The sequence below is a fragment of the Megascapheus bottae genome, chromosome 1, assembly GCF_031878675.1.
Source record: "Megascapheus bottae isolate mThoBot1 chromosome 1, mThoBot2.hap1, whole genome shotgun sequence".
In the NCBI taxonomy this organism is placed as follows: domain Eukaryota; kingdom Metazoa; phylum Chordata; class Mammalia; order Rodentia; family Geomyidae; genus Megascapheus; species Megascapheus bottae.
In genome coordinates, this window is record NC_143509.1 from 57,814,563 (window position 1) to 57,841,387 (window position 26,825).

Genomic DNA, 26,825 nt, shown 5'->3' on the forward strand with positions numbered 1-26,825 from the left:
ATATTTTTATTGTAATTAATACAGGGTTACATTATATTCACCAGATAGAAGGTGCATTACTTAACAATCATGCTACCCCTTCTCACGTTTTTGTCCCCAGTTCTCCCCCCCACAAGTGTAACTAATTCTTTATAGTTCATACAGCTAAATGATAATAAATTCTACTAGGTAGATAACTACTAGGTAAATAACTTTCAAACTATGTAATTTTGGTTATGATTACTATTTCAGCAATTCTCTTTTCCCTCAGAACCTTTTCTAAGTGTAAAGACTATTCACATCTGTTTTGCTTTGCTTCCTTTAAAGGATGTACCTTTAAAAAATATTTATCCTTTTATTGAGCTGTTCAACTAAAAAATCTTGGGCTCTGTCTGAAATGTTTTTATAAGTTAATTTATGGTGGGGATGTAGCCAAAAGGGATCACTACGGCACTGTTGGTGGGAGTGTAAACTTGTTCAACCAACTCTGGAAAACAATATGGAAGTTCCTCAAAAGACTAAACATAGAACTCCCCTATGATCCAGCAAATCCCACTTCTGGGCACTTACCCAAATATCCAGAAACAAAGTCATACTAAACCTACCAGCACAACTATGTTCATCGCAGCATTATTCACCGTAGCTAAGATGTGGAACCAACCCAGATGCCCCTCAGTAGATGAATGGATCATGAAGATATGGTATATTTATAACATGGAATTCTATGCTGCTGTCAGAAAGAATGACATTGTCCCATTTGTAACGAAATGGAAAGACTTGAAAAAAATCATATTAAATGAAGTAAGCCAGACCCAAAGAAGCATAGGCTCCATGATTTCCCTCATTTGTAACAATTAGTATCTGTTTAAGATTCCCCCAACATAGGATCATAATAGCTCAAAAGCTATATACATATGTCCTTATAGGTTGAGGCTAAGCAAAATGAACTCCAGAATATGGAAACAGGAGGTTTATCTTTGTGATTGTTGTTCTTAATGTATTATTTTTCTTCTTTTCCCCTTAAGGTTTATCTCATGTTGTTACTGCATCTGACTTTGGTACTTGCTATATTTGTTTGTTTGAAAATGGGAAGGTAAGGGAAAAACAAGTCAAGTGGGAGGGGCTAGGGGAGGGAAAGAGGAAGAAAAACATGGCAAGGGGTAACAATGTTCAAGAAGTAATGTACCCACTACCTGAGGAATGTAACTGTAACCCCTCTGTACATCACCCCAACAACAAAATAAAATTTAAGAAAAAGAAAACAAAACAAAATTAGTTTCCCCATCTTTGAGCAGGTTGCTCACTGCACACAGATAGGATACTCAGTGTGGCCACCTAGTGGCCAATGGCACACTGCTGATGCTTGTCCAAGTGAGCTCTCAGAATTACCGGAGCATCGCTGGATCCAGGGTTGGAGGGCCTTAAATTTCAACCATTTTCATCATTGGGTAAAGAGATACCAGCACTTTCAGTCACATATTAGAAATAAAACATTGCTAACTTCATTTATAAAGCCAAGTAATGAATATTAGTTATGTATATATATATATATTATTTTTCAGTGTTGGAGATAACAATGGGCCTCAGGCTAAAAGCTGATAAAAGAAAATACAACTCACTATTTGAATTATCCTCAAGATTATAAGTGTTATTATCAATCATTGATAAACCTAGCCCTGCTGTTAGACATATCATAGATTTCGAATTCATTCTATTGTTTTCAACCCACACTAGCCTTTCCCTTTCCCCCATCTCTTCCCTCCTTCCTTTCCTCTCTCCCTCCCTCCCTCCCTCCCTTCCTCCCTCTCTTCTCTCTTTTCTTTCTTCCTTCTTTCCTTCCTCCCTCCCTTCCTTCCTTCCTTCTTCTTTCCTCCCTTCTTACTTTCTTTCCTTTTTTTTTTGACTTTGTAGTCCAGACTGGCCTTGATTCTCGTATCTTTGCTGCCATTTCTTGTGTCATCTTGATCATGTTTAGGATCAGTATTTATTATTATTTTTTAACATTTCAGATCAGTGTTTATTATTATGATTATTATCTTTCAATAGTATTCAAAGGAGTTGCCATTTAACAAAGCAGTTTATGAAAGCAATGTACCTTGATCAGTGCCAGTCAGGATCAGTGTTGCGAATTTAGGTATTTTCTCTTCTCTAGCACGATTTCAGTGTTACTAGGCTTTTGCTTGGCTTTTGCTCCAGGTTGGCACTCTATTGCTTGATTCATACTTCTAGTAGTAGCTTTTTGCTAGTTAGTTGGAGATAAGAGTGTCTCTGAGCCTGTCCAACTGACTCAAAACTGCTGTCCTCTCATTTCAGCCTCCTTAGTAGCTAGGATTAAAGATGTGTGTGTGTGTGTGTGTGCATGTGTGTGTGTGTGTGTGTGTGTGTGTGTTCCAGATCCCTGGCTTGAACTCAGGGCCTAGGCACTGTTGCTTAGCTCTATTGTTCAAGATTGACATTCTCACATTGAGCTACACCTTCACTTCCAGTTTTTGGTGGTTTATTGGAGATAAGAAGTCTCATGGACTTTCCTAGATGAATTTACTTAGAACCTCAATCCTCATATATCAGTCTCTTGAGGACCTAGGATCATAGAAGTGGTCATTTTGTTGTTGTTTACTTGTGCCAAACCTAGGGCTTGAACTCAGGGCCTGAGCTATATCCTTGAGGTTTTTTGCTCATGGCTAGTGTTGTACCACTTGAGCCACACTTCTGTGTATGGCTCCACTTCTGGCTGTGTGAGTGTGTGTTAGTGTGTGTGTGTGTGTGTGTGTGTGTGTGTGTGTGTGTGTGTGTGTTTACCTGGAGGCAAGAGTCTTTCTGACTTTTCTGCCAAGGCTGACTTTAAACTGTGATCTTCAGATCTCAGCCTCCTGAGAAGCTAGGATGGTAATAAGTAGAAGTGATTAGAAAGTCACAATCAGGTTAAAATATTTTTAAGGTATGGAAAAGAGAAATCAACCAAACTTAGTTAAAGGTGACAATGGGACAAAAGCAAAAACTATTTGTGTTTGTAGCCTATAACATTCAGAATGTTCTATAGACTGGCTCTACTTAATAATTATAAGTGGAGAAGTTAAAATTTTTTTTCTTGTGTCATGGGACTTGAACTCTGGGCCTGGGCATTGTCCCTGAGCTCTTCAGCTCAAGGCTACCACCCCACCTTTTGAGCCACAGCGCCACTCCAGTTGTCTAGTGGTTAATTAGAGATAAGAGTCTCATGGACTTTAGTGCTTGGGCTGGCTTTGAACCACAATCCTCAGATCTCAGCCTCCTGAGTAGCTAGGATTACAGGCTTGAGCCACTGTGTCCACCTTGGAGAAGTTAATTTGTTGCTGGTGGTGGTTGTGGGACTTGAACTATAGGCCTAGGTGCTGTCCCTGAGCTCTTCAGCTCAAGGCTACCACCCTACCCCTGGAGCCACAGCACCACTTTTGAGAAGTTAAATTTTATGTGTTAAAAAATAAACAGAATTTAGGAAGGAAAATTTAGAATTTCTCTACTTTTAGCTAGAGGTATCAATAATCTCACCTTAGCTTTTCCTGCAATTCAGTTATTCTCTGCTAGCTGGCAGTAGATACGGGACTGAATTACACTTTTTGGTATAAATTTCAGTTCATTGTTCCTGCTTTGTTTAACCTTTCAGCCTTTGGTCAGTCCATCAAACCAACTTCTGCTTAGCCCCTAGGGTCACCTAGTCAATTTTATTGAATGAAGTCTTGTCTGATTCTAGAATGGCAAAATAAGTCCAATTAAGACCTTTTATTTATTTATTTATTTATTTATTTATTTATTTATTTATTTATTTATTTATTTTGCCAGTCCTCGGCTTGGGCTCAGGGCTTGAGCACTGTCCTTGGACTTTCTCAAGGCAAGCTCTTTAGCACTTGAGCCTCAGCACCACTTTTGGCTTTTTGCTATGTATGTGGGGTACTGAGGAATTGAACCTGGGTCTTCATGCATGCTAGGCAAGCACTCTACCACTAGGCCAAACTCCCAGCCCCCTTTAAATTGTTTTTAACTCTATCTTTTGACAGGAGTAAATGAGAAGAGCACTTCATATCCCATAACCAAACACGATAGGTTTGTCTTTTAGTGAGTACAAAGCTGATAGACACAGGCATGAGTTTGAAATTCTACTGGTATCAGATTTCCCTATTCAACATGCAGCTTCTCCATCACTACCTTCTTTAGTGCACGTTTGACTCAGTTCTAGATAACTCACTTCAGAATTCCTCAAGAAGCGCACTCATATGTGAATTCTGAACTTAGTTATCCTGGAGCAGGCCTGGATAGACTTGTGAATCCACTTTGCCTTGAAGCAGGCACCTTCCCAACTTGTTCTACTAGTCATTGAAGTCACTGGCTCAGTTTGCAGGTTCTGCTGAAAGGAATTTAATTAGTAGATGCCAGGGAATCTGGAGAGTATCATTGAGAGGTCTCTCAATCCAACCTCTCAGAAGAGGTTGGCTTCATGGACTTTTGTTTGCTTATAGGATCAGATACACAAACTCGTTGAATCTGTCCTTTTCTGCCATCTCCTTGGCAGTACTTACTGCCAACAGTGAGATCAGCACAGGAACCTGTGCCCTGTGTGTGTTTATGAACTGTTTGGCAAAGGCCACCTTTTTCAATCCATCAGGCCTTCATCTACTCCTCTTCTCTGTTCTGCCCTCCCCTTTCACATTGCTTCTAAAACTAGATGATGTATTTTGGCATAGTCTGAACAGAGTGACTGTCCATGAGCTCTCTCTCCCACACAATAGATGATAATTTCTGCAGCCCCTACGTGGGTTTTGTCACCTAGGTTGGCTCTAGCTTTCCTACAGGCTTCTCTACAGCAGTGCTCTTTCAATCTGAGTATGTTGGTAATTGCTTTCTTTAGGTTATTTCTTGGGGACTATCTTCAGTATGGAGAAATGATTGGCACAAAAGCCAGGAAGGCTCTGTAAGGGCCTTTTAACTCTTTTCCAGGGGACAATCCAGAAGACATAAACAAGTCAACAATAGTTGATTCATCCTACAATATCAAAATTGGATCAGACATTGTGACTGGCTCAGGAATGCCTTTCTACTATGCTCCAAAAAATCACTTTTTGAACTTGGGAGCAAAAGTTTTAATTTAATTTTATTACATGCAATTAATTTTTTTGATCTGGTAATTGAGCCCAGGGCTGCTGTACATATCAAACACGTACTCTGTTAATGAGCTATATGTGCAGCTCATTTGCAAATTTTTTGCTTCTCAACTGAAATTTTAGTGCATGTAAGACTTTCAGGTTCTTTTTCTTGTGATGAGCAGAGCAATTGACTTTCCAAATGACTAATAGGACAGCTTCAAGCAAGAGAATTGCTTCTTTTGGATTGGCAAATTCCTTTACTCCTTTGGCTGTGTTTAAGAATAATACTTTTTATTATGGAAAAAATGAAACCCACAAAAGTAACCATCTCCAGCTTCAACAACTTTCTGCTGTTCTTTCTTACACCCATACACATCCTCCCTACCCACACATATTAGCTCTCCCCCTATTCTATCTTAAAGTGAATCCAAAGGCATCAGATGTCCTCATCCATAAAGACTTACAGCAAGCACACTGTTCTGTTAAATAACCTCAGCACAAACGACAAAGCAATGGGGGAGGGGGTGGGGGAAGGGGGAACATTCTTGTTACTGTCCTTAACCTTTCCCAATGTTCCGTAAATTTGAAATTCATTCCAAATAAAAACTAGAAACCATACAAAATGATCACAGCATCATTATATCTAATAATCCTAGTAAAAGACTTCATTTTATTTACTGTCTCCCCTCCTTTTATTTTTTTTTCAATGTTGGGGATCAGACCCAACATTGCATGTGACAAGTAAATGCTCTACCACTGAGCTATATTCCTCAGCTTCATTTTTTATTAATTTGTATTTTTTTTCTCTGAGAAAAGAAATGAATGAAAACCAAAACCCAGGAAAATATTAAAAACCATGCATAATTCTAAGGTGCACACACAATCACTACTAAATATTCTGGGGCTTTTTTTTGTCAGTCATGTGACTTGAACTCTGAGCTAAAAGCTACCACCCCACCCCATTGAGCCACAGAGCCACTTCCAGTTTTCTAGTGGTTAATTGGAGAAAAGAGTCTCATGGACTTTAGTGCCTGGGCTGGCTTTGAACAGCGATCCTCAGATCTCAGCCTCCTGAGTGGTTAGGATTACAGGCAGGAGCCACCATGCCCAACTGGATGTTTCTTTAGATTATTAAATAGATACTAACATACATACGAAGACATCACACATACATACGTATATCACTTAAAGGGGACCAAAGGGCTTACAACAGAACGTGCCAGTCCTCTCACTCCTCTCCTCTCCTGTCTGCAGGTCTCTCCTGCCTGTTCTGTCTCATCTGCCATTAGCTTCTTTCTTGTGGCAAAAGGCAGAACACCAATTGCATGTCTGTGTTCCTCCAGAATCTTTCTGATCGACCACAGCTGTTAAGATGAAAGAGAATCATATTATGGGGTTTTTTTTCCAGGAAGGTGTGTTTTTCATTTTATGTTTGATCTTTAAAATTCTGGTTTAGGGTGGTGGATGTCTGGTTAAGCCATTTACCGCAGGCGGTAACCTATTGACTCATCTTTGAGAGAGGCAGGAAAGCAAATGCTGCATTTCCACACTTGCCGGGTGACTATAGAGTTCTGCATGTGTCGGACAGGATTTTTCTCTGAGGTTGCTCAGTAGAAGGCAGGTGAGGGGGTAATAAGTTTTGGCCTGAACCACCCTGTAGAGGATTAGGTATGGATTGTTCCTGATTCTATGAATCACCCCAAACTTTATAAGCATCCTAATATCCCTAAATTTCTTTCTGCGTAAGCTAGAGTGGATTTTGTCTCTGCTAAAGAAACTGATAGAGGAAATCATTCAATTCCATAGTACTTCCTGAACCTAACCTTTACTTCCCTCTAACCTTTGGTTGCCTATACTTTTTGTGCTTTTTCCATGTTCCCAAAGGTGTGTCATAGATCTTACTTTATTTTGTCATTAACAGAGCCATAATTAATAATTTCAGTAAAGAATGTTCTATCTACTTCATCTAAGTCTGTATAGTTTCCCAGTTATGCTTCTTGGAATCCCACTCCTGTTTCTATATGTTCTAGCTGTTCATGAATAAATAAAACAAATTTAAAAGTTTTGTAAAATCACTGGCCTAATTAGAGTCCTAATTGTTATCTGGTGTATTGTATATATGTTTATTTGTTTATTTGAAATAGAAAAGGGAAGGGGGGAAATAAGATGATTGGGAGGGGGTAGGGACAAAAGCATGAGAAAGGGGGTGGAGGGCAATCTAGAAAGATTTAGCTTAATAAAGTGATTGATTTGCATGTAGGTTGTAGACCTGCAGTTCTTATACTCAGAAATTAGATTTGATGTAATCTGCTTAGAGCTTTGAAGGCTCTTGATCTGTTTAACCTAAATTCCTAGAAAATTGAATAGATGATTGGGGATAGAGGTAGGGCTTATATAGGTCTTAACAATGAAACAGAAAATAATAATGGGTTATGGTTTCTTGGGGGGCCCAGGGCAGTGTTCTAGGCCAGGCCCATCTTGAAACCTGCCTGTGGAGAGGCATGTGGTCAAGCCTGTTCCTGTGATCCTGGTATCTCGCTTGACCCGGAGGAATAAGGCAGAAATCAATCCATCATATTCCATCTTTAGATGCATAAAAAGATTGGGCTGAAAGGGGAGAGGCAAGTCCTTCATATAGAGCCTTTGGATACATAAAAATGTTGTGCTGGGAGGGGGGAAGGGGGCCAATGGTTGTCTTTCTGGCTATGAGGGGCTGGATTTGGGGGTGGGCTTATATAGTGTTTATCATGAAAATAGAAAATAAGTTATGGTGAATGCTCCATCTGGGGTAAGGGGCTGGCTGTTGTGCTCTGGGACCAAAGGTGGCGTTATTTGGTCAGGCGTGTAGTCAAGCCTGTTCCTGTGCACCTGGTGTCTTGCATGACCTGGAGAGATAAAGGCAGGAATCAATCCTTCAATGACTGGCCTCTGAAAGAGTCCCTGACTACACATTAGTGCTTCCGTAGGGGCCCAAACTTTGACACACGGGATTTTGAGGGAGAGTTAGAATTCAAACTCCAGCATAATTTAAGAAAAAAATCATAATTACTATATCAGCCATGGTATTAACTAATATTTATTGAGTGCTTCTTAGATGTTAGGCACTGGGCTAAAGTACTTTACATACATTATCTCATTTAATCCACAGAAGGGCTCTGAAAGAAAAGGATAACAATTACCCCCATGTTAGAGACAAAGATGCTGAGGCTCACAGAGGTACTAGCTGCCCTATAATTAGTCATCTAGCTTGCAAGTGACCAAGTCAGGACTTGAACCCTGGTCCCTCTGATCCAGCATCAAAGTTCTCATCAATAAGATGACCACTTAACACATTGAGCTCCATGGCTGAAGTGAACTCTGTTATAGTGTTTATGGGGTAGAGCCCATTGAAACCACATTTTCTTCCCCCAGAAATCATTAGGGGAAAAGTGGGAGCTTCTTCTCCATTGTCAGGTATAGATGTGGCTTTAGAAAGCCACTGGGGCAGAGATGGCAGGAACTTCCTTAACTGATACCCAGAGAGGGTGACATACAGCTCTGCTCATGGGGCTGAGGGGGGTGTGTTGGGTAATAAAATGGAGCTCAATAATACTGCCTTGTAGAAACCAGATGGTGACCATTTTGGTTAGTTTAAATCATCCATGGACTATTACAACAGAAGCATTTTGCAGAAAGATAAAAGTACATATAGCAATATTAATTACAGATACAGTTCATTCGATTGGTAATGCAGTCCCTTCTCAACAATTTGAGGTGATTCTTGTGAACCTGACATCTACACTTGGCATGACTATCACAGAAAACCAGATATATTGCTAGAGAAAGGATGCACACTTGCTAGATGTACATGATAGCAGCAAACAAGTTGGAGAACGAGACTAAATACCTTACAGTTTTCATAAATACAAAGGACACATTCCCCTGATATTTTTGAACAACAAAGTTCTCGCTGTGGTCAAGCTGCTAGGCAGCTCTGGTGACATAGTGTCTTGCAGACTCAACTCTAGGGGTGGTAAATCTGATGTCCCATCCATATGTTTTGGTGTGGGAGGCCATGATTCTGATTATGGCTAACCATGATTTCCAGTATACATCTCTGTTTATATACACACACACATATGTTGAAAGGAGGAGCAGGTAGGAAGCTTAAAGCCTTGGTTTCATCTCTGAGGTTTGGTTGATGGGACTTGAAGGTGGATGACAGCAAATCTGATGCAGCATTCCAACAAATAGCCCACGACTTTTATTCTTGAAGAGTCTGTCATTTCTCTGTCATAGAAAGCAATGCAACTGAATTTGTGTGCTTCTTCTCCCTTCCTTCTCAGAGGCACAGTGTATCTGAAGCAATCTCTCCTCTCTGCCATCCCAAGAAACCCAGGCAGCCCTCGTTCTTGTTAGGAATGCAGTATGTTTTCGGTGACAGCGCTGCCTCCGCCACTGATGACAAAGCTCCTGGATTTGGACATGACTAGTGCTGGGGACATCTCTTCTGGGTCCTCCATCTCCGGCGGGTGGTCCCCTGCTACAGGCCCTCCGCCCTTGCCGGTTTCCTGCACGGTCAGTTCTGAGTCTGTGTCCTCACGCTGCAGTGGGAGCAGAGCTTGGTGTCTGGCCAGGGCCTCATTACTTTTCTGAGCTTCCAGAGAGTTGTGATGTGTGGAATTTCTGTGAGCCGTGGCATTCTTCTGAGGCTCGTCGAAGCTCAGGGAGAAGGTGACGGTGCCACTGCCAAAGATGACCTTCTGTTTGCATCTGGGCTGCTGTTGTAATGGCTGCTGCTGCTGCTGCTGCTGCTGCTGCTGCTGTTTGTGTGAAGTGAGGGCCAGCGGTGGGGGCTGCTGTTGCTGCTTCTGCCTCTCGGGCTGCGGGAAGGGGTCTTCGCTGTTGCTCTTGCTGCTCATGGAGGAGGAGGGGATGGAGCCCGTGGAGCCACCCAGGCTGCTGGAGCGCTTGCGGGAGACGTTGCTGCGGCGCAGCGTGGCCCTGGCGGCCACCTTGAAGGCGTGCGCGGCCGTGCTGCAGCGCACCTCCTCGATGGTGTTGCGGGAGGGCTTGAAGAGGATGATGTAGACCTTGTTGAAGAAGATGCAGGCCAGCAGGCCAAAGCTGGCCGCCAGGATGGCGATCACCTCCACGGCCGAGACGAACTTGCCATAGGTGCTGGCATAGGCGGGGATGAAGGAGATCCAGACGATGAAGAAGATGAGCATGCTGAAGGTGATGAACTTGGCTTCGTTGAAGTTCTCCGGCAGCTTCCGGGACTTGAAGGCGAAGAAGAAGCAGATGGCAGCCAGCAGGCACGTGTAGCCGATCAGGGAGCCCAGCGCCATGAGCGAGCCCTCGTGGCAGGTGATGAAGATGATCTCGTCTTCCAGCTCGTGGTTGCGGTAGCTGGAGGGGGGCGCGGTGTACAGCCAGATCACGCAGATGACGATCTGCATGAAGGTGCAGAGGAAAACCAGCAGGAACTGCAGGTTGAGCCCCCACCACTTGCGGTGGAAGCTGGTGGGGATCTTGGCCTCGAACACCAGCAGCACGCGGTTGGTTTTCACCAGGATACAAGAGATGCACAGCACAAAGCTGATGCCGAAGGCTGGCTGGCGCAGGCGGCACGTCCAGTCCTGGGGCTCCCCGATGAAGAACAGCGAGCTGGAGAAGCAGCAGAGCAGGGAGAAGAGCAGGAGGTAGGAGAGTTCTCGGTTGGTGGCTTTCACGATGGGTGTGTTTCGGAATTTGATGAAGACACCCAGCACAAAAGCAGTCAGGAAAATGCCTAGCACGGCAAAGAGGGTGAGCGCGATGCCGAAGGGCTCTGTCCAGGAGAGAAACTCGATCTCCTTGGCGATGCAGGAAGTGTGGTTCTCATTGGACCAGAAGTCATCGGGGCACTTGTCACAGGCGCTGGCATCTGCACAAAGTCCCAGTGGAGAGTCAGTTAGTGTGCGGAAGTGTGCACCCGGGTTGTTGGATGTGGTCAGTATTGACTTTATTGAGGAAATCACTGTGATATTCACACTGTGAGAATGTATGCCTTCGCTAAAAATAGAAGTGACTAACAGGACAGTAAGAGAGGCTGTGCTTTGGGGGAGAAGGAAGCCAGCTGGAGAAGGGAGGGAGAAGGAAGAGTATGCGTGAGGATGAATATGGATGATGCAGTTTATTTGCAAACGTGGAAGTAGAACAATGAAATCCGTAGAAACTGTTTTCAGAAGGGGGAGTAGGATAAGGGAGAATAATAGAAGTGGAGAGATTGATTTGACTACATTGTATGCATGTGTAGAACATATAACAAACCCTCTCCCCTGTACAACTAACATGTGCCAATAAAATATGAGCTTTTGGCTAGTATGGTGGTGCATGCCTGCAAACCTAGCATTCAGGAGACGAGGCAGGAAGATGAATTTGCCACGAGCATGGACTACACAGTGAGATCCACAAAAAAAAATTAAAAAACTAACATAAAATAATACATTCAAAAACACCTTTCATAGTTCGACTGATTTTGGTTTTTTTTTTTTTCACAATTGAGGGACACTTTCCTTTAGTGTTACTTGCTGATGGTGTGTAGTAGAGACCGCACTGCACTCCACCCGCCCTTCCCAGGGCCATTGAAGCTCTGCCTGACTTATATTTGTTATTTTCACAAGTCCAGTTTGTGGTAGATCTCTGAGTTTTGTAACAGGATACATGCAGGTAGTAGAATGCCTAGTATAGTAATATCTCATCACCTCACACAGCCTGATTTTGAAAACTTTGTTTTAATTGTTATTATGAAGATGATGTATAAAGGGGTTACATTTACGTACGTCGGGTGAAGAGTATATTTCTTTTTGGACAATTTCACTCTTTCCCTTGCACCCATCTGATTTTATTTGATATATGAGTGGGCTTTGTCGACTTGTGAAAGCTGACCTTTTTATTGTTTCCTTCACTTGCTCCATATGTGTATCCATGGCTTTCCAATGAGGAATGCTGCAGATTCACCAAATCTCTGCCACCTTGGGACCAGGAAGAAGGCATGGGTTTTGCATTGGGAGATTTGGGTGGGATTCTGGCCATTAACTCACTGTGTGGCTTTGATTAGGACCTTAACTTTGTGCGTGTCGGGGGTGGTGTCACAGGGCTTGAACTTGGCCTTGGTGCTGTTCCTGAGCTCTTTGGCTCAAGGCTACCCTCAAGGCTGCCCTACCCTTGAGCCAAGCCCCACTTCTTGTTTTCTAGAATTTCATTGGAGAAAAGAGTCTCAGGTCCTTTTGTGCCCAGGCTGACTTTGAACCTTGATCCTCAGATCTCAGCCTCCTGAGTAGCTAGGATTACAGGTGTGAGCCACCATGCCCAGCATGACCCTTAACTTTTCTAAGCCTCGGTATCCTCATTCGTAAGATGGCAGTGACAATGAACTCATTATTGTGGCAAGGATAAAAGAATAATTACAGTTTATAATGTGTTTCCAATGTTAGTCAAAGTTTTATTGAACAAATACTTATCTAGTTTACCATATGCTTTATCAATACTGAGTGTTGCTTAAGTCTCAAAATGGTTTAAGACAAGTACAAATGTTATCCTCACTTGAAAAGCCAGGTGTAGTGGCTTATGACTATAGACTCTGCTAGTCCACAATCAGAGACTGGAAGAATTACAATTCAGGTCTTGAAGTTTCCAAGACTCCTCTCTCAGCCAATAAAAGGTGGTAATGGAGATGCATACCCGACATCTCAGTAATGTGGGGTGTATAAATGGGAGGACTGTGATCCACATTGACAAAGGCAGAAGAGTGAGACCCTCCCTATTCAAAAATAACCAAAGCAAAAAGGACTGAGAACATGGCTCAGGTGGTAGACTAACTGCCAGGAAAGCATGAAGTCCTGAGCTTAACCCTCAGTACCAACAGAAAAAAGAAAGAACTTGAGACACAGAAAGAATATAAGATTAAAAACACTTCCACGAAATGCAGGTGACCTGTCATGTGGCCTGTCAACTCAGAGCTGGAACAGATGTCTATTTAGTGCCACTGAACTCTGAGAAAAGGGAACCAGTATTGGAGAGAAAGATATTACCAGGGAAGCTCCTGACAATGAACATTTCAAAAGGACCTCTGATATTCTCTTCCGTTCTTTCTCATGGGCCTGAACACTGTCTTAGCCCAGGTGTTCCATGGGCTTTGTTGATCCCAAACTCCAGACAGGATCTGAGCCCTACTTAGGGTTTTACCTGTCTCATCACTGTACTCCCCATCAGGACACTCCACACACTCAAAACAGCAGGTGGGTTCCCCCTCAATGATTCCTTTCCTGGTCCCTGCCAGGCAGTCTCGGCTGCAGTTGGAGAAGGGCACCTGAAGGGTAAAGAAGAAAAAAAGAAGTGGTCAGGGTCAAGGGTCAGATGTCAGTCCCATAGCTACTTTGACATATGCAAGGGGAAGAACTTGAAAACAAGAAGCAGTGTAGCTGACGTAGGAGCATTTGAAGTACAAGGAGTAAGGGTGACACAGATGGTGAATGAGGATGGATGTGGTCAAATACTGTATCTGCATGCATGAAAATAGAACAAAGAAACTTGTTGAAATTGCTTTTAGAATAGAGATGAGTAAAGGAGACTGATAGAGGTGGTGAGCTCGATTGGGATACATTGTATTCATGTATGAAAATGGCACAATGAGCAACACATTTGTGCTAAGATAGATGTAATAGTAGAGGATTCATTGACAATGTTGGCTTAACATGTATGACCCTGAGTTTGAATGCTACTACTACCAAAAAAGAAAAACACATGCAATGCTATATAAATCCCACTTTGCTTTTATAAACAGGGTGTGTGTGTGTGTGTGTGAGAGAGAGAGAGACAGAGAGAGAGAGAGACAGAGAGAGAGAGAGAGACAGAGAGAGAGAGAGAGAGAGACAGAGAGAGAGAGAGAGAGAGAGAGAGAGAGAGAGAGAGAGAGAGGGAGAGGGAGAGGGAGAGGGAGAGGGAGAGGGAGAGGGAGAGGGAGAGGGAGAGGGAGAGGGAGAGGGAGAGGGAGAGGGAGAGAGAGAGGCAGATATCACTGTGTCAGCAGCAACTTTTAAGGTTATGTAGGTAAATCATTAATACATAATTCATAGTTAAATGTAGATGGTATATTTATGGTCATTTCTAAAAAGAAAAAGGTGAGAGTGGATTAGACTCTGAGATTTGTTGAGGGCATACCTCCAAGTGCTTGCGTTAGGATGAGATGCATCATCTTGCTGCATCCTAAGACAAAGCATGGTCATCATTTCAGTGTGTCTTCCCCGAGTGCTGGACTTCTGGTTATTAGCCAGATTTCTATGAAGCCCCTGACTGGTGTTAACAAGCTTTCTCCTTTGTTTCAGGTGCCCCATTATAGGTAAATAAATGGCTTGTTTGATATATAGGTCAGTTTTGAACTATTTGGGTGACAGAAAACCACCTCTGGGTGAATTGTCAATGGTGATAACACCAGAGCTTGCAGCTCTGTTTTGGATTTAGATGTTTCCATGGCTATTATTTGTGACTGGGTCAAGTAGCAAGTCTCTGTTACACATGATTATCTCATGCATCCTGGTCATTTTACATCCCTGGAGCCCAGGTGCAGAAGGCCACTAGCATTTCCTGGTCATTGTGTAGCCTTAAAAGCAGTCACTTCCGTTCTCAAACTTACCTCCCCTGATCAAAGGAGGTAGGTAGGATCTACCTCTCTGTTCAGAGCCACTAGCTGGTTATATGTGCTTGAATATTTTGTTCTAGTTGGATTTTAGTTAGAGAAACTTCATGACTGTCCAGGAAGCCATGCTTATAAAAAGTAAAACCAGTTCAATATAAGACAGCCTGGGACTCAGGTTCAGAGGCCCCCCTCTATTCACTAAGCACTCACGGGTTCACAAGAGCCCTGGACAAGCAGAGTTAGTGAGCTAAAGAAAGGACTCGTTATGCTGGAAGTTCACGAAGAGGAGGAGGAAGTCTAAATCCCTTCTCCTTGTTCCACGTGCATGGACTGCATCTGGTGATGTGATAGATAGCACCTACCTCCCTGGAGAATCCACTCCACAGGATCTTCTCCTCATTGATGAAGAGTCGTTCTCCCTTCTTGGCATAGACGTTGTAATATCCAACTTCCTTAAACACAATGGAGCCATCCTCTGGGGAGCGGTGCCAATTGATGATAGAATAGTTCCCCACCAGGTCACCACACTCATCAAAAGTCACCTGCTCCCCCATGTTATTGGTAAAGTTTAGGTGACGTAGATGCTTCAAGACCTAAAGAGGAAGAGAGATGAATGGATGTAAGCCACAGGATTGTCACAGATGGTTCTGTAGATTGTGTACTGTACAAGGGCAGTAAGCTATCCTGTTCTTACACATGAAGGACCATCACTTGAGGAAGAAGCTCCTATTTCTTCTTTTGTTGGGTCATGAGGCTTGAATGCAATTCCTGGGCACTGTCCCTGAGCTTTTTCACTCAAAGCTGGAGCTCGACCACTTTGAGTCACAGCTCCACTTCTGTTTTTCTGATCGTTAATTGAAGGTAAGAGTCTCACAGTCTTTGCTGCCCAGGATGGCTTTGGACCATGATCCTCAGATCTCAGTGTTAGGTCAGCCTGGAAGAAATGACTTCTTCCCTTGGCTCTCTCCCCCAGCACCCTGGAAATCCCTGCCCAGCACCTGTAACCCTGGCAATTGGCATGCCTGGGGGCAGTGGGAGGTCCCCCAGTCTGAGGAATTTCCGCGTCCTCTGAGATCACATCCACTTCTGCTGTGGCCCCCTATATTATCTCTCACTTCTCGCCATAAGCTCTCTTGCTCCGCCTGACTCCATCTTGGGTGGCAGGAGGTCTGCTTTTTCCTCACACAATAAACCCTCTTCTCCTGAACTGTGTGGAGTTTCCTTTCGGCAGACCTTACATTTAGCCTCCTGAAGAGCTAGGATTACAGGCTTTACCCACAGGTGCCTGGCTTAGAAGTTCCTATTTCTAATTTTCACTATAGTACTTGTGAGGGGCTGTAGCAGCCTTGGTAAGGCCACAAGCTTTACACACAACTCAAAAAGTTGGGGTTGAAGATGGGAAAGAGAAAGGGGTATGCTTCCCTGGCTACCAGCGAATCGAAAGGCTCTGCAGGTGCACCATGACCTTGGCATTCTTGCCTGGCATCTTCTCAGATGGGCATGGATGGAGAAGAGGTAGCATGCCTAAATGTTCTTTACTATCTGTCCCTTCTATTCCTTCATCTTGCATTTATATCTTGCTGTTAAAATCAGTGTGGGACAGAATGAACAAAGAACGAAGATGGCGCCCTGGTCATGGCTGTTGACAGAGTCATAGCACATCCTTAAATTTATATAAAGCTTTGTGGGTCACAGAACTTTTTTTTTTAAACCAAAAAACAACTGCAGTGTTACTAATTACTATTATTAATACTAATTACTAATACATACTAGGCACTTAAAAAGACTAAGTAATAGACATTCTGCTACCTTTGGGGAGTAATTATAAATTCTTTATATCCATTATTTCATCTGATCTTTAGTTGTCTTGGCTGGATGCCAGGTAAAGGGCGACACACCCAGCTTTCTCCATTGAGATGGAATCTGGGGGACTTTTCTGCCTGAGCTGGCCTAGAGCTGTGATCCTTCCAATCTCAGCCTCTCATGAAGCCAGAATGAGCAATGTGTGCCATAATGTTCAGCTCTAGGCTGCATGATCTGTCCTTGGACAGAAATCCTCCTGTTCACAGTCTTCTAAGTAGCTAGGATTATAGGCTTAAGTCCCCGGTGATTAGCTGAGGCTGGGATTTACACACGGCATATTCTGTTGTACTACACTGCCTCTGTCAAAAATTGGTGGGAGTATCCATGGTGAAGATGACTTAGAGGTCAGTAGTAGCTTCTGATTAAATGCATTTCTCTAAAGAAATCCACTCATCACTCTCAGTTGTCCAGTTCATTTTAATGCTGTCGAATGCTGTTAAAACCAGACACATAGTATAAAATAAAACTGTAGATCAATATTGCTGAACATAAAAGTAAAATTTCTAAATCAAATTTTGGCAAATCAAGTTCAGTCATATTAAAAAATACAAAAGGAGACTACACTGAAATCAAGTAGAGTTTATTCCAAAAATGCAAGGCTGGCTTACTTTTTGTCTTTTTAAAAATTATACTACAGCTAGCAGGACACGGTGGCTCACACCTATAATCCTAGCTACTCAGAAGGCTGAGATCTGAGGATCACAGTTCAAAGCCAGCCCAAGCAATACAAAGCCTCAAGACTCTTATCTCCAATTAATCTCTAGAAAATGGGAAGTGGGGCTGTGGCTCAAGGGTAGGGTAGTGGCCTTGTGATGAAGAGCTCAGGAACAGCATCCAGGCCCAGGGGTAGGGCAGTAGTCTTGAGTTGAAGGACACAGGGACAGCACCCAGGCCAGAGTTCAAGCCCCATGATCCCCCCCCCCAAAATATACTACAAAAATTTATACTACAAAGGTAAAACCATGATTATCTCAATAAATGCAGTACAGGCATTGATGACATCCATTCTCTATTCCTGATTAAAACTTTTCAGCAAAAAGAGACTTCTTCAATGGTACAGGGGCATCTATTAATTACACATCATACCTTTAATTTAGGAAAAACCACTCTATTCAGCACCAAATTTGCTCCAAGAAGATATTTGAAAATTTTTAGAGATCATACTTTCAGTATTCTGAACCAGAAGATTAACAAACATCTGAATCATGGCTTTAAATGAAGTTAATCCTGTGAATATTTTGCACAAGTCAATTGTTCAGATATTTGAAAAGACACATTATTTTAAAATTTATTTTTTTATTATCTTTAAGTAGTTGTACAAAGGAGTTGCCATTTGACATAGTGACATCCCCTTAGAAGCTGCCTTTGGGGGGGGGGGAACATGCTTCTTCCTTCCTAAACTGTAATACTTTGAGTCACATCCCTGGGCCCTTTTAGCTTTCGGTTTGCTTTTCAGATGGGGTCTCATCCTTTTGCCCCAGCTGGCCCGGCATGACTTTTCTACATCTGTCTCCTGTAATTTTATTTTATTTTAATTTACTATTATTATTATTATTATTATTATTATTATTATTTTTTAAGACTGCCTTTCAAAAGCAGTTACTACCCCTTCCTGCCCGAATACGCCTAACTCCGCTTTATTAAGGTGCTGAACGGGTGTGCCAGCCCGAGGGGCCTACCTGCCAGGCCTCGACCTTCTTGATGTCGGCGCAGGAGCCATTGGTGAAGAGGCCTCTTCCGGGCAGGCAGGTGTAGATGTCCTGCAGCGCATGCGCGATGGAGTAGACGGCCAAGTACACGTTGTAGGATATCCGCAGGTGCGTGTAATCCATGTACGGGGTCTCCACGCTGCTGATGTTCTCGTCCCCCGTGCAGAGGGGCCGGAAGGCGGCGGAGCCGTTGCCCCTCGGGAGGCTGTCCCGGGGCGAAGGCCCTTTCCCCGCTTCCTGCAGGTGGCAGTTGAATGTTTCTTCCCAGAACTCCTTGGCAAAGCCATTGTGGGCCGATCTCCCGGGGTGGACCTTCTGCAGGAACTCCCGGAAGCCGGGGATCTGCCCGGCCTTCAGGCCGAACCCGATGGTGCCTCCGACCACGTGGAAGAAGCCAGGCCGGGCGATGAGGGAGGAGCTGGCCCAGGCCTCGCTCGCCAGCCAGATCCGCCCGGTGATGTTGCGCCGGACGATCTCCCGGATGAGGGGCTCCAGGTCGGGCCCGCTGGAGAACACCACGATGACCTTGGCCGTGGAGTTCTGGATCACCTCCACCACGTGCCGGATCTCGTCGGCGTCCGCGTACTGGGAGATGAGCTCGCTGAAGTCGATGCAGATGTCCCGCTCCTCCGCCTCCTCCCGGAACTTCTCGATCCCCGGCCGGCCGTAGTCGTCGTCGGCCGCCAGGGTGCCCACCCAGTTCCAGCGGAAGTACTCCACGATGTCCGCCATCGCCGTGGCCTGGTGCTCGTCGTTGGGGATGGTGCGGAGGAAGGATTTGAACTGGTTCTTGTTGCTCAGGAGTCGGCTCGAGGAGGCGTAGCTGACCTGGGAGGAAGACCCCGAGAACTCGGGATGAGGGAGGGCGCGGGGGAGGGGGGAGGGCGCGGGGAGGGAGGGGGCTATAGATTCTATTTTTTTTTGTCGGTCCTGGGACTTGAACTCAGGGCCCGAGCACTGTCCTTGAGCTTTTTTTTTTTTTCTTTTTTGCTGAAGTCTAACACTCTACCACTTGAGTCACGGCTCCACTTTTGGCCTATTTGGTGGTTAACTGGAGATGAGAGTCTTTGCTGCCAGGGCCAGGGTCCTCAGGTCACAGCCCCCCGAGTATCTAGGATTATAAGTGTGATCCACTTGTGCCTGGCCTTTTTACTTGGGTTTTTGACACAAGATACCCTTTATGTAGCCCAAACTGGATTTGAACTCTTGCCTGAGCCTCTTCAAATCCTCCTGCCTCAGCCCCCCTAATGCTGGGATTGCAGCTAGGCACCATTGTACCAAGTCAATAATTAATAAAAAATTTTCTATTCTTAAATGTTTTTAAGTAATGTTACTGTGCTTCGTTTGGTTTGTTTTTTTAAATCAGTGAGTAGTTTCAACATTAAAACTTATTGGTCTGTGAAAGAATTGTATCCACTTTGTATTTTTTGACAGCAGTTTGATCTCAGAATCTGTACTATAAAATGGATCACTTTTAAATTTGCACCATGATAAACCTTAGAAGGTGGTCAGATTAAGAGATCTGTTTAGATTTTATGGATTGTTGAGAATTATGTTTGAAAACCAAAGTAACCAATTTCTGAGCCTGGATTTTGAAAATATAAAACCTACCATTTTTTCTACTTATTATTGCTTGCTTCTTTATTTTTCTTCTGAAAAATGGACCAAAAATTCCCTTAAAGGGATACAAATCCTTCAAGGATTTTTTTTTAGAGAAGATTTTCATAATATACAATTAGATTTCAAATGGCAGTTTATAAAGTGGGGGTAGGAAAACAGCAATTCGTGTTCTTTCTCCACCAAAAAAATTAAAACCCAGACACCTTTACTTAAAGGAGGGGAGAATTTCTAACCCCAATTTGTCCTAGTTGGCATGCTTGTTCTATCCACTAGGTGGTGTGGCTGGCACAAGAAATACTGCGGCACTGGTTTTTATGCCCAACCCTGCTATCCTGGAGAGTCAGCTACTAAGCTATGAAAGCTGCTGTTTCCAGGCTGCATCACCCCAGCTCCATCTCTGATCTCCTGGGGAGAAGGACTGGGACCCAGGCAGCTGGCATTTAGAGCTCCTTGAGAGCCTCCAACTTTCAGCTCTGGCAGAACAGTTGTAATTTGTCAGAGACAAATTACACTGGGTTCACAAATCAAATTTAATTTCACCTTATCATCCATTCACACCATACAAAATTAAGCCTGTCTCCTTTATGTTCTTCCTTTTCTGAATGGTATTCCATCTTAATGTTGATTGGCCACAGGGTAACAATGCCAACTGTGTATTTAAAATAACACTGCACAATACACCAATTTTAAATGGGCCCAACCTGTTTAGTAATGTGGAGTTTGGCACACAAAGTTACCGAAGCAGGGGTTCTCCATGGATTTGCGACATGATGACAGGACTCCCTCTGTGTGATGTGTGTGAATGGGTTATGAAGACCACCAGACACAGAGCCCTTCCAGTAGGGAAATGTGAATTTATCAAAGGTATATTTAATATGCAACATTGAAACATTTCTAAGTACATTTGATCTGCTTTATTTAAGATTTGGTATGAAGGGTGCACTATGATTGAGCTGATTGTTTTCTCCAGAGATGCTTAGGTTATTTCCAATTTTTCCTAATTATGAAATGATGTCACAGTTCTGTGGATATTTAGCTGAAGAGAGGTTTGCTCCAAAGCATCAAGATAATAAAATGACATTCAGAGTTTGCTGTCATTTTATGAGTTTATCATTGACATTTACCTTAATAAATAGTTGGATAATCACTAAGCCACTTGTTTCTGTGAATTGTTAGTATTTGAATATGAAACTATCTTTTCACCAACACAGAGCTCCAACTGTGGAGACGGTGTATTCATACATACTCTCTAGATATTTGTCAAGTGAAATAAAATATTCTCTATTTCTGGAATGTGCAAAGCAATGATTTAGTTCCTGTTTTGAGAGAGACAATGTTTTGCTTCCCTCTGAGCTAAATTTCAGTTCCTCAGTAGAGAAGGAGAAACTTGGAGAACTAAGACTAGAGATATTTTAGTTTGAAAGATAGGATTTATATTGTGTGGTCTCATTCCTTTAAAAAAAATGAATGGATGTAGAAATACCTAAACAATGAAGAAGAATCTAACTTGTAAGTACATCTAAAAGAATTGTGAGTGCCTGGAGTGTGGCCTAGTGGTAGAGTGCTTGCCTAGCATGCATGAAGCCCTTGGTTTGATTCCTCGGTACAACAATACACAGAAAAAGCCAAAGGTGGTACTGTGGCTCAAGTGGTAGAGCGCTAACCTTGAGAAAGCCCAAGGGCAGTGCGCAGGCCCTGATTTTAAGCTCTAGGACTGGCAAAATAAATATAAGAGTTGTGACAGTCTAGTTGACATATTTAGGGTCTCAAAAATTCCAATAATCATGTAATAATCATTATTCAATGCCCCAACTATGAAAGTATTTTTTTCTCATTAAATATTACTATTTAAGTTTTACTTGTACTGGGGCTTTAACTCAGGGCTTCAAATTTTTTCCAGTTACCCATGTGTTCTACCAGCATTTTATTTTATTTTATTTTTTACTAGTTTTATAGAGCTAGAGTCTTACAAAGACATTTCAGATCAGATCTCAGCCTGCTGAGTAGCTAAGATTATAGGCATGAGCCATTGGCACTTGGGTACAATTTTTGTGTGCATGTGTGTAAAGTCAGAGCTAGGAAATAATAAGCTGCATGGCCACTGTAGGCATGGCTCTCTTTCAAGCCTGCTTCCCTTCTTCCTTCCCCGAGGGCCCAGTGACAAAAGCAAGTACCTGGGGAATGTAGAAGAGTCCCAGCAGGTTGGCCACTGCTGTGGAGACGCCCGAACCTGTTGCTCCCACCACAGCAATGGTTGAAGGGATGTGCTCTGAGCAGTTGCAGAACTCATCCAGATTCAAAGAATCAATCTTGTTCTGGGCAACGAAACTCAGAGTAGCCTCCAAGGCCTTAGAAACGGTATTGCAAGTGTCAAATATCCTGTATCCCAGTGTCATGTTGGGAAGAAGGGCTGGGCTGCTGTTTATCTCCTCTATGGCAAATATCATAGCTTGTAACCAGCGAAATCCACGGAAATTATACCTGCGAGAAAGAAGTATAAGAAAATGGGTTTACAGTCACCAATGTGGACAATGGCATCCCTAGAGGTCCAAGGGGGGGAAAGAAAGTGAATGATCTCACTTTTATAATCCAACAAATATTTGAAGATATATATATATATATATATATATATGAAAAGAGAGACATAGATATATAGATATATAGAGATCATTTCTCAGTGATAAGATTTATTTGATTTATTGAAATCTTTTTCTTTTTCAAAATGAACATGCATGCCCGGTGTCAGTGATTCAAGCCTATAATCCTAGCTACTGAGGAGGCTGAGATCTGAGGATCAAAGTTTGAAACCAGCTCAGGCAGGCAAGTCTATGAGACTCTTATATCCAATCAACCAGCAAAAAGTCAGGAGTGGAGCTATGGCTCAAGTGATAGACTACTGGCCTTGAGGGAGAAAAAGGAATCTCAGGGTAGCTAGTGCCTAGGCTCTGAGTTCAAGCCCAAGGACACACACACACACACACACACACACACACACACACACTGCATTACTCTTCTAAGAAGAGCACTACTTTGAAGAAAAGTCAGGCAAATTACTAATAAAGAGTGTCGGTGACAGGTTTTACTCTTCCAGCACTTGGCTCAGCATGAGGGCTGAAGAAATATGCTGACTCAATAGATCAAGGTCCAAATTGGGGCAGAGTGGGCGGGGGCAGGTTCTCCCTTTATATTGTGGGTAGAGCATGACTTGACTTCAGTGACAGGAGGTGAGAAATTTGATCTGTTGTATTTTATTGCATCCTTCAGGTTTAACTTTTGTGGTATTGGGAATTGAACTCAGGGCCTCACGCTTGCTAGCAGGTACTCTACCATCTGAGACTCACACTACCACCCTCTCTTGTATTGGTTATTGTTGAAGTAAGGGCTTTCTTGCTGTCAGGGCTGGCCTGGGTGGTGATCTTTCTACTCGAATTTCCCTTGTCACAGGATGATTAGTATCATTGAGCCCTGCTATTAGTTCATATGGTATGTATGTATGTATGTATGTGTGTGTGTATGTATGTGTGTGTATGTATGTATGTATGTGTGTATGTATGTATGTATGTGTGTATGTATGTATGTATGTATGTATGTATGCATGTATTTTGGCTGTCAGTGGTAGGGCCTGAACTCAGGGCTTAGGTGCAGTTCCTGAGTTTCTCTTGCTTGAGGCTGGTGGTTTACCACTTCAGCCACAGTTCTGTTTTAGGCTTTTTTTTTTTTGTAATTTAGTTAAACTAAACTCTCTAGATAAGAGTCTCACAAACTTTCCTGCTCAGGCTGGCTTTGAACCCTGATCCTCCTGAGTAGTAGGATTACAGACAGGTGTTAACCACCTGTGCTCATCTTTGGTTTAATTTTAATGTGCCACTTTCATTGTTTCCTTCATGTATTGAACTACTTTGTTCAAAACCTACAAAAACTTTAAGAGACTATAAACTGTTTTTCTTTATGTGTACCCCTGCTAAACTTCAAGCTTATGGGTTGGTCTTAGGTCTGTGTATGTGTGGCACATGAGGAACTCTGCTTCTTAGGGGACAACACAGAGTCACACGAAGGACACAATTCCTGTCTGTGAAATTTGGCACTTACATTTCTTTACATTCATCATGATGTGTAAATGTTCTCTAGTGGACCAGCTCTCATTACAGCATGAACGAAAGAAATCCAGGTTAGTTGCAATGGTTTGGGTTTTCCTTTTTATTTTCTAGCTATTATGGAGTCTTGGGAAAAGTGACTTCTAGAAGTGAAAAGGCTCAGAGAAAGTGTTACTCTGAGACATTGGGCTAAGATGTGGAGTGCAGTCTCAAGCTCTGCTGTCTTGATCAGGGGAAATAATAGCCTCATTTATTCCATACAAGTCAGATCCTACTACAACACAATGCCTACTGTTGGGTTCCATATCTGAGTACTTTTTTTTTTCACTTCCATTTAGCATACCATATTTTAAAGGTCTCATGATAAATTAGGGAACATTGGCTGGAAACCAGCTGACATGATGAGGGAGCTGGAAATCATGTTACAGAGAAATTAATAAGCAAATGGAGAATGTTGAGTTTCTGGAGAAGGAAAAGTTTAGTAGAACATCCCTTCATTGTTGAAAGAGAGGGTCCACAAGAGAGTAGTTGTAGTCTGTGCTGCCCTATCTGTATTAGCAGGAAAGCCTGAGGGTCAAGTCCTTTCAATGGGAACAATACGAAAGCGCTATTAACTATAGAGCATGCAGAAGTGCCTGGGCCTTGTTGACTCCAGAGAGATTTCCTGTACTTCTAAAGTCCTTTATAAAGAAAAATAAGAATGAGGCAGCTGGGATTCTTGGCCATTGAGGCATTTCAGATCAAGGGGCATTATTACCACCAGAGTCTGCAAGAATGGCAGGATTTAGTCTTCCATTAAGTTATACTGCCCCCATGTGCTGGGAAGAGGTAATAATCTAAATACCAAATGTCTGGCCTTTGAGAGGCCATGAACTCTCTACTCAATATCCTTGACATTTTATATTGTTGGAGAAAAGAATTCTTCAAGGGAGGGGCCAAGAAGCTCCAGCATGATACCTAGCCATCATTTTAATAAAGAGAGAAACTTGAATTCTTAATTAATCGGGTTTGATGCAGTTCTCCACAAAGGAGAACTCACAGATTTGGCCCTTTCTCTTACCTGATACATTCTACAGATTCTGGTCTTGATTTTAGATCTTGGTCTTTAGCTGCTACACCAAAGTGAATAGGAAAGAGGCCTCCGAGGATAATGTCTCCTTTCTTCTGGGCTCGCTGGTCAGGCCCATAGGCAGAGGAGTGCCAGGCCAGTGCCCAGAGGATCAAACAGATGCTGTATAACACCATGGCTCTGCCGTCTCTCCAAGGAGAGAGACAAGGGTGTTGGTGATTTGGGGCCCTAAAAACTTTACCCCTGCAGTGCAGGTCACACTCTGCGATGGGGAAACATGACTACAGAGTGATTAACGACAGACTGGAAGCTGTGGTATTTGTGTCTCCATTCCTGCCTTCTCCACTGTGCACATGTAAGGTAGGTGGTCCTTGAGTCTTCAGAAGCCACATTATGTAAAGATTATTGATGATGCTTTCTAAAGGAGAGAGAAAATGATGCATTCAGTTAAATGTTCATCTCATTTTATGAAGGAGGTGGCTCATTCAGACAAGATTAAGGGTACCCAATTGAGAAGGCATGGCTTATGTCCTCCCTCCTTCTCTCCTTCCTCCCTTCCTCCCTTCCTCCCATCCCCCATCTCTCTCTCTCTCTTTCTTTCTTCTTGTGGGTCGGGGGCTTGAACGCAGGACCTGAGTGCTGTCCCTGAGCTCTTCCACTCAAGGCTACTGCTCTACCACCTGGAGCCACACTGCCACTTCCAGTTTTCTGGTGGTTAACTGGAGCTAAGAGCTTCATGAATTTTCCTCCCCGGACCAGCTTTGAACCATGATCCTCAGATCTCAGCCTCCTGCGTAGCTAGGATTACAGGTGTGAGCCCCCAGTGCCTGGTGATGTTCCCATTTTTATAACAGTGAGCTGTTGAGATCCCTTCAACACTATGTTGTAGGACTGTGTTCAGGTATGAGAAGCCTCGATGTAAAGGGGCTGTTGATAAGTGCAGCCTACTCACATTCCTACATAAAATTCTGCCCCTTCTTTAGCAGGTACTCACACATCCAGAAGTACAACTGGATTGTAGAGTACAGACTGAGTTCAGCCACATTACCTAATCTCATTTGTGCAGGGCACAACTTCCAGGCATCTTTTTTTTTTTTTTTTTTTTTGCCAGTCATGGGCTTGAGCTCAGGGCCTGAGCACTGTCCTTGGACTTTCTCAAGGTTAGAACTCTACCACTTGAGCCTCAGCACCATTTCTGGCTTTTTTCTATGTATGTGGTACCGAGGAATTGAACCCAGGTCTTCGTGCATGCTAGGCAAGCACTCTACCACCAGGCCAAACTCCCAGCCCCAGTTCCAGGCATCTTTAGGAAGGCCTTTACTGCACACACAACCAAGCTGGGAAAGCTCACCTATCAGAATATGCTTCTTATATCTTGGGTCCTGAAGCACCTCTTTGGGAAGATTCATCAGGCTTTATTATAGTTAACATGTGTGTCTGATTCCAGGACCCAAGTTCATTACCATTGTTATAAGCTAACTCTGGCTTTTTAGCATTGGCCAACAGCTAGCCCTAGCCCAGGTTACTGGATCTCACATGCAAGGAGCAATCACAGACATATAACTCCACGGGAATGTGAAAATATCCATGACCACCCAAGATTTGGATTCTAATTCTGATTTTTGGTTGTTGCTTCTTTACATAGATCTTCAGCATGTGATTAGTCGTGCATGGAATAAGAACATGGGCCGAGGCCTGGGAAGAGAGAGACAA

General features: G+C 43.2%; 1 protein-coding gene across 1 annotated transcript; it reads right to left on the reverse strand.

Annotated features, from left to right (window-relative positions):
• Positions 1 to 8,176: 8,176 nt before the first annotated feature.
• On the reverse strand, positions 8,177 to 25,288 carry Casr (calcium sensing receptor). Its single transcript, XM_090332209.1, has 6 exons — positions 25,104 to 25,288; positions 22,124 to 22,430; positions 18,300 to 19,157; positions 15,120 to 15,350; positions 13,308 to 13,431; positions 8,177 to 11,004 (listed from the first exon to the last, which is right to left on the reverse strand). The coding sequence occupies exons 1-6, from the start codon at positions 25,286 to 25,288 to the stop codon at positions 9,491 to 9,493; spliced, it is 3,219 nt and encodes a 1,072-aa protein (XP_090188335.1). The 3' UTR covers positions 8,177 to 9,490.
• Positions 25,289 to 26,825: the final 1,537 nt, after the last annotated feature.